At 37.1% G+C, this 9,110-nt stretch overlaps 1 protein-coding gene across 1 annotated transcript in view; it reads right to left on the bottom strand.

Annotated features, from left to right (window-relative positions):
* The window catches only part of adamts3 (ADAM metallopeptidase with thrombospondin type 1 motif, 3), a gene marked incomplete in the record, with an annotated part of 134,996 nt that overhangs the window by 8,363 nt on the left and 117,523 nt on the right, over positions 1-9,110 (bottom strand). The window contains 2 exon segments of the mRNA XM_035658667.1: positions 7,438-7,570; positions 8,467-8,623. Coding sequence (XP_035514560.1) covers positions 7,438-7,570; positions 8,467-8,623 — 290 coding nt within the window.

Raw genomic sequence — 9,110 nt, 5'->3', positions numbered from 1 at the left:
TAGTATGACATCATTATATAGACCAACTTTCTGTCAGTACCCAACTGTGAGAGAGTATTTTTCTCATTCATTTGTGAGTTTTGATTTTTTTCTATTTCAGAATATACCCCCTCCCCTGGCTCTGTAATTACTTAACATATAATGGCCCTAATAAGCTGTGGGATGTTTAAGCAATGTACCTATTAAAATTATAAAATTATTCATTAATCAATCATATATATATCGGCTTATGGAAATCAGACAAAGATAGATTTGACGTAAACGGAAACAGAACAACAACAAAACAAAGTCATATCATGTGATGACCTGTGATGATTCTGTGCCCTTCACCACAGCAGGGAGCATATTTAGTCTCCACTCAACGCTACAAAAAGCATTTAAATGTTTTCAATAATACACTTGAAATCATCCACCGGCTGGCAGTGTACAGTAATGTGTCTCACACTAAATGATTTTTGATACCACTGGTGGCAGTTTCATAATTATTATTACAGCAGGGACAGAAACCAGTGTTATTGTCATATTGATCTTCATTGTATTTCAATTAGTTTTTCTCTCTTCAGTAGCAGTAGAACATATGTATTTGTATCATAAGTCCTCGTATAGACATCAAATTGAGTTGTTCACAGACTACTGTGAGTAGTAATATACAATTTTATCACATATTGCAATAAAAAAAAAAGAAAAAACAAACTCAGATCAGATAAATATGTTGTGGTAAATTTTCAGGTGCTATAAAAAGTTGTCTAGCTTGCTAACATTCTACCTAACGTATTGATTTCCTGATTTGTTTTGTATAAGAGATGAGGGGGAACTTACATCTTTCTAGTAATTCCAAAATGCTAAGCCTGTCACCATGGCTGATGCCTCGGTTTGCGTATTGTATCCACCACAAAAATGTAACTGGATGTGTGGAGATAAGGTGTCTTTCTGTGATGCAGTAAAAGTATCTGTTTGTATTTTTTTTCACAAAAGGTAAAGTAATTCCAGTATGTTTCCATGGTGTTTTAAGAGTTAAGAGTTTAGCATTTTTCTTGCCATCAATCCAATTAATAAGCTCTACTGAACAGTGTCATCTGGCAGTAAAAAACTACTTTTTCCTGCATTGGAACATAAACCTGCCAGAAAATCAATATATCTTTGCTGAGATCTACCACAGTTTAAAGTGAGCAGAAACTTCAGGGTTAAATTCAAACTTTTCTTGCTAACCCAGTAATCTCACTCTGATGACAGCCCCTTGGTCAGTCTGCAAGCTTATTGATCAAGCTCTGAATCGGTAACCTCGTCATAATCTTTTCCACCAAACTCTTTCCTCCATCTTTCAGTTGGCCTAATAATTCTCTGGTTCCCCAACAGACTGAGGCATACTCCATTCATGTATATATATATATGTTATCTGCTTCTACCTGGCTTAAAAGGCAAATTGAAGATATACACTACGAGGTAGCTGAAATATCATTTAAAATAAGTTTGGCAATAGTATTTTTGGGTCAATACAGCCTGCTATGTAGTCATGTTCTTGCACTCATCCATGACTAGTTACATCTTGCAGTGTATGAGCATTGTGTGGGTTGTGTGAGATTTGTGGGACATTTTATGTTTTAGTAGACAGTGACAGCTGGAGAGATTGACAGGAAAGGCAGGGGAGAGAGAGAAAGGATGACATGCAGCCCGCTGCAGTAAGGAGTCAGCATTGAGGGTGCACACTACACAAGGTGAGCTTCCGGGTCTCCACATGTGGAAGAGTTGAAGTACCAGCTCTATTGCTACCCCTTTGTACAGCGTGGTGGTGGCTGACAACAGTCAACAATAATCAATCTTCTTATTAGGGGTTAACCTGCCCCCTGTGTGAACTGTCCATTGCTGAATAGGCCTACAATGCTGTATTATAACGTCAGTCATAATGGCGGTACTTGGAGAGACTAATATTTGCTGAGGTGGCACGTGTTGTGAAATGTTGTATTTAATTTGATGGTTACAGAAACCTTTTTCCACAGACTTGCGCAAACTCTTGGTGAATCAAATCTTAAATCCCACACAATATTTAAGGACCTTCAATCACATCTAGACTGTTGAGCTGATAAATGGAACTTATAAATGGAGGACAAAAGGCAGCTACAATGGAAAGTGATGCATTTCAGGCTTCTTTGCAGGCTATAGCATATATACTTGGACCAACTCAAATGGACTATGATTCATTCAAGTCGCATCTTGAACGGCCACAAGATGTGTTTTTTTTAAAAGTTAGTTCACTGCAATCACAAATAAATATATTTTAAATATACATATAACTTTTAGGAGGACTTTTTGGCAGAAACATAATATAATAATCATGGGTATGTTTTCATTAGTGTATAATAACCTGAAAATAAGAATCATTGTGCTTTTGAGAATGAGACATTTTTAGAGGGTCGGGTTATTTTTAATGGAGTCCGCCGACTACATAGTAGCCAAGAACGGACAAATTAGACACTGGCTGTAGATAGGGCCTTTCTTGTTTTTTGTGACTTTTGTGGCCACCGTAGTTTCTCCTATACACTTGGATGGCAAGCAGTATTCAGTTGGTTGCAATATGCAACTTTATCACTACACTGGCAATAAATCCTACACTTCTTTAACATTTTTTAAATGTGAACATATTCTGTCTCTACACAGCCGCAAACAATACTATAATCCTCGTACACAAATACTGGAGCTCAAAGATAAGCCAAGCTAAACTGTGATGGATGGGATATAATATTCATATTTCACACACGTCACACTTTTTGTGTTTCCAGATTCCATTAATTAATTAAAGAGAGCAATGTTATTATTACCAACAAATGATGGCCCAAACAATGGATGAAAGGCTCAGGTTGTATTAAAGTGGAATTTCTGGTGCTGTGATAGGATTTTGCCTCTGCTGTGTACACACCAACATAAAACATTTAGAGGCTGCAGTATTTTACAGGTATAGTAAGTAAACAATAGTTACAGGACTCCTTGTTCAGACTGACAAACCCGTCGGCATTTTCTTTGCAATGGACATTTCTAAAAGAAAACTGCTGAAGAGATTGTGAAGAAAACTGCCAAACTGTGATTCATGAGCATGTTTCAAGGACATCTTTGAACTATTGTACTACTATAGTAGTTAGAGGGGATTATAAATGTTATACTACAGTTTTGGATTCATTTGACTTACTGTGGCACGCTTTCAATCTATTACACGTGATTAAAACCATTTTACCCACAAGTGTTAAACATTTGCTATGTGTCAGAGCATATCCCGCCTTTCTTGTTCTTCCTATTTGCATTTGTTTCTGTGGACAGGAAGTAGCAGTTGGACTGTCGGATAGATTAAGTGGCAACATACTGTAAGACAGATACATTTATATATTATATATTGCTCTACATAATCAGTACTGTGCTCTTATCTTTTTCAGGCACACTGTCCCAAATTTCCTGCTTGACATTTCTTATTTCCTTTGCCTGAGTCTTTGGAAGTTGGATTGAAATCTCAGTTGTTCTCAAACTAAAGGAAGGAGAGACAAGTCAAGTCATGAAGCAAGGTAGGGGGTCGAGCAATAATGAAAAAAATAAGGCCAGCTATTCAGGGAATTCGCCTTTCTTTTCAAAAGTATGTCTCCTCACACTGACCAACTCGGACGCCAAATTACAAAGTCAGCCAAAAAGAAAGGAGAAAAAAAAGAAACCCTCAGAGATACACATACCTCCACCAAGGCTGCATAATGCTCTAAATCTTTTATTCTATTTCAATAATAGAAAATGTTTAGATTTTTTTGTTTTTTTAAGTTATTTTTTTGGCCTTTTTGTTGCCTTTATTTGATAGGGACAGCCAAAGATAAACAGCAAAGGGCCGCAGGTTGGATTTGAACCCTGGACCACTACAGCAAGGACTCAGCCGTAGTACATGGGTTGCCAGCTCTACCAACTGAGCCAACCGCGCGCCCCGTGTTTAGAATTTTTTAATGTGCTTAAAGTGCACATCATAATTGACAATCATGGGATATACAGTATGTCCCAGATTTTTCTTATCCAAGTAATTAATAATTCATTAGAGTAATTTATGAGACCATACAAACCGAATGAGAACCGAGAAATGCTCTTTGTGATGTGTGTAGATCTGTACAAAAACTGTTTTTTACTTTGCCAGGGTTCATATTTCCAAACAAATTTAACTGCACAATAAACAAAATCATTTTTTGCAAGAAAAATCTTTAAAAAAAATGACTGCTACTGGTTCTGGGAAAATAGGACAGTAGCATATGCTGGTTGGTGCGGGTGTTTTGATGCCCATCATACCATGCTAAGGCTAAAGCTCTACTTAATAGTAGTGTAGTGTAGTCAGCTTTGAACTAAATTCTAACATTAGCATGCTAACATACTTACCATGAGAATCTTAACATGCTGATGTTTGCAGATGTTGCATCATCTTAGTTTAGAGTGTTGGGATGCTAAACATATTTTAATTAGTGGCATTTAATTAACCTAAAGCATTGGACAAAAGAGAATCAAGGTGCTAGTTAAAACATAAGTTCTTAGGTCTTAGATTTCATCCTGAGGTGAACATGAATGTATGTGCCAACTTTAATGGCAATCCATCCCATAGTTCTTGAGACATTTGACTCATACCCACAATATGTCAAATGCATGGCAACACAGAAACATCCAGTTATTGTCTTAAAACCATGAATTTCTGTATCAAATTTGCCAATCCATCCAGTAGATATAGAATATTTCAGTGAAAAGTTTGCTTGTGGCGCTGGGAAAAAAATCTGAAAATATACAAAGTCTGTATTCATCCACTGGGGGCCATGAATGTCTTTACAAAATGTCATGGCAATCCACCTTAATATTTCCTGGGATATGTCTAGATCAAAGAGGTGGACTGACTGATCAAACTTGCCATCCCTAAAGCCATGCTCCTAGCATTGCTAAATGGCAAGATATTCTCATTAACACAACTTTTGACAAAGTTAAGTTTGTCCATTAAGATGCATAAGGCATGGTTGTTTTTATATAAAACTTTTCCTACAGTATCTGTCAAAAAAATAAAAAGATTGAAACACAAAGAGTCCCACCCCTGAGATATTCATTTCATTTGTTCAAATGGAGTGCTGAAGTGAGCTGCGGTCAAATCTCCATCCCAAAGAGGAGTCAATCAGGAATACAAACAGTTTCTTAAACAGCAGAAAGTAAAATGTTTCATCCAGCATCAGATAACAGCCTCAGATCTCTTTCTTCTCTTGTTCCTTTGGTTTAAAGCTGAACAGAACAGCTGGCGGATAAACATTACATTACTGTGTGAGGTCTTTGGGGTGTTGTGTTGCATCATCTTCAAGTATTGAAGTTGGCTGAAGCTAAAGAAGCTGCCTCATGCAGATGAGAGATTTGGGTGGATGATTTTGGCTGCAGTTTTTTAAGGACAGCTGCTGTGAAACTTCCCTCTCATCTTGGCGGTTTACAGTCTACACAACTAACAAGCTCATGCAACCCTCTCTTTTTTTCATCTGTCATGACCCTGCATTTAGACTCCATCACCTGAACCAACTAATTAATTTCCTCAGAAATGTCTTCTACTCTCACACCCCTGCTACCATTAGAAGTGTAGCAGCTAAGCTTGATTGTATTCTCAACCACAACTGTTTTTCATTCATTTTATCAGGTCTCTAACCCAGCTGTCACTGTTTTGTAGAATTTAAAACAGACTCCTAACAAGTCACGCTGAAAGGTTGTATTGATAAAATGTAACCTGTACAGGTGCTTGGCACAGATGATTCAGGGCTACAGAGTGTAAAATCCTCCCCGTGTAAGCCTTGTAGAGATTTACCAACTTTGTCCCGGGGTCTCTGAAGGTTTGAGCCCATCTTAGACTTCAGATTGAAGGGGAAAAACAAACATTAAGAGTCAAGTATAAAGTCAGATTTATGCCGCTGCTCAAATAAAGTACAGCAGAAGCGAATAGCTGCCGTGATCTGTGGTGAAGATGTGAACCTGTCAGCTGGATGTTAGAAGTAAACCTGGCAGCACTCCCAGCTAAAGCAGAAACATGAATACATCTGAACTAATGAACACTGAATTAATGACTCAAGTTACATCAAGTTAGATAAATTCAATTTCTCATTTGTGCTAATTGTTCCTAATATTTGTGAATTAATCCTTAATGCAGTTCACATATTTCTAATACTAGCCTATTTCAACACCTTTCATTTTTAATCACTCCAGGCCCTTGTGCAGTTAATTTAAAGATTAAATGACTTCTCCTCTTTCTTTACCTGATTAGACTTCAATTTGTTCTGATAAGTTTGATTAGATGTTTCCTATCTCATCAAAAATGTTTAATCTGGACACAGATGAGTTCACTTTGTTGAACTTTTACACACAACTGAAAATCAACCATATTATTAATGTGCAAAATACAGTATTTTCAGTGGACCAAAATGTGGTTGCTCTGTCATCAGTATTTCTAAAGTCAGTACAACACTACCAAAAACCAAATTTTTTTTCTGGTATCTTATTTTATTTGTCTTTCAAATTAAAGCTGAAAGTAACAAGTAGTCAGAGTCTCCAAAGAATATGTTCTTATCAGGGTGGAAAAACCTCTGAAGCGGCACTTACTTTATCATGGGGCACCAAATATCCATTAAAATTCAAACTAATGACACACTTAAACACAACACAGACACAAGGTTAGCAGCACGTCAGGGCAATAAGATCAACATTCATATTCAATGTTTGTTGTTTTAACAATAAAAATGTTAGAAACTGATTCTGATGATTCTGATTCTGATCAGTTTACTCGTCAATCAGGCTCTAAAAATAGTTTCTAAATGTCTTCTTTGGCTTTGGAGAAGTCTGAGAAATTATCATCTGGGTGATTTAATAGATAAGGACGTTTAACAGACAAGGAAGTCTAATAACAGATGCTATTAAATTGCATTATGAGACATTGTAGAAAGCAAGGCTTTTGAAGCTCAACTCATACCAAGGACTCACCCAAGGTTCACACATGAGAACTCAGACACCAATGATAGGGTGCCATTCATTATCGATGGAAACGCTAAATAAACCAGTGGCGTACATAGGCATTCTCTGTGGGCCCCTCCTAACATCCACTTATATTCACTCTAGTATCTTTGAGGGCCCTCCTCACACGAGGACCCTGTATCCCCCCTAGCCTGACACCCCTGGTGAAAACACAAAGTGAACTTTTTTCAAATCTTGATAAAAACAAACAGACTTTTGGGTGCATTTTTTTCTGTCCATTTCTAGACACTACAGTTGAGGAGAAGCTCATTTAAATTCAACTCATTCAGAGTGAAGCCACTTTAACATTTTATCTTAATAGACTGCAGCCAAGTCTCCATTGGAATCTAATCAACATCTGTAAAAACTGTTGAATAAATTTTCCTGTGATGTTGGGAAGGCTGTACTCACTGAGGCTGTGTGCAGTCCTGAAGATTACACATTCTGCGGATGGGTTTTGGCTTCTTGCTGGCATCGCAGTAGCCTCGATGGACCATCTTGGTGTCTCCTTTTTTTCGACATCCATACTTAGTGTACTGAAACCCTGTGAAGGAAGTGAAGGGTTTTATCATGAAATCTTTGTGTAATCCATAAAAAAAACACAGTGAACATTTAAAGAAATAATCAAATACTATTCAGTCAATGCCCAGCCATTTTTACTAAGGCTAGAAATTAAACTGTATCAAAAAGTACAGAATTTTTCCAATTTTCGACTTGTGTTTAGACAAAAAATAGATACAGTATTGAAAAAAGTGTATTATTTTCCAGTACAGTAAACTCATTTGCACGAGTATCAAAAAAATTCTAAAGACACACAGCCCTATTTGTTTTTCCTTCTTTACCTTCTGTTCAAATAAAATCTCTGGTGGTTGGTTTTTATGTATGAAAGATTAGTCAACAGGGATGGACTAGGAATAAAAAAACAACCAATGTTTCTAGGTTTTGTTACTTCATTCATTCTTCATTTTGTTTCTTTATTAAATACTAAAATCCTTAATGGTCTACAATGGTGGTTTATCTCTAATTTGTTAATGCCGCGTAACTTATCACTAATCATAACCGTTCATGCAAACAATGACTTCAACATTTCGAAAGTTTACTGTAGCACATCATTTTAATGTCCTGGAGGAGGATAGGGGCTGGTGCATAATCAAAACGGGCCCACGACACATCTCTCTGGCTCTTGTTTTTGTATAATGGGTGGCTCAAGTGGCCCACTGAGTAACCAACCCACTGGGAATCTCCCAGTGCTCCTGTTGGCCACTCTGACTAAGCATGTGTTCAGACATACAACAGCAGTACCTTAAAAGACACAGGCCCCATCATTTATTTCAATTGGTATTACTGCGACATTGAAGGCTGCCTATGTACAACAGAAGCAGGGAGGAAGAAATTATTCCTCCCTATTGTTTCCTAATTTGATGGTAATTTTTCTATTACCTGCGGAACAAGGTTTGGAACATGGAGACCAGCTCTTGAGAGCCCACTCATATGTTTCCTCCTGGATTACATTGTTGTTGTTGACAGGAACTGAATCTTCATGGATGATGTACTTGTACATTAAAGTGGACCGTGTTTCATTGTCCTTGGGTATAATCTGCAAATCAAGGGGAGAAGACAAAACAAAACACATTATTATTATCTTCAGCATATTTGCATTTAAATACTTAAAGTGCTAATTTGTGCAAATAAATTAATTATGTTTCATTTCAACAGAGACAGGAGAAAAATTGCTTAAGCATTTTCCATAAACTCGACTCAAGGTTCAGAGACAAATATTACATTACATTAATACGGGAGGGTAATTGGTTGAAGAAAGGACAGGCAATTGTCAAATAATAATAGAGCTCATGCACAAGATAAGACTGAACCCACAGAAACCTCATCTGCTTTTTCTAAGCTTTTCTCTTGATCCAGTATATTTTACAGGATTGGTGCAGTGTGGATTAGAGAATTCAATTCCAAATACAAACTGCTGGCAGAATAAAATACTCTGCAGAAGTACAGAAATGGAGAAACTTGAAAACAGGTGTTGGTGTGGGTATTAGGTTTGAGGGATTAACACACACACACACGCATACACA

Source organism: Morone saxatilis, unplaced genomic scaffold (assembly GCF_004916995.1).
Source record: "Morone saxatilis isolate NCDOM2014 unplaced genomic scaffold, NCSU_SB_2.0 Contig16, whole genome shotgun sequence".
In the NCBI taxonomy this organism is placed as follows: Eukaryota; Metazoa; Chordata; class Actinopteri; family Moronidae; genus Morone; species Morone saxatilis.
Note: the sequence above shows the minus strand (reverse complement) of the source record. Positions and strands in the feature narration are given on the sequence as shown.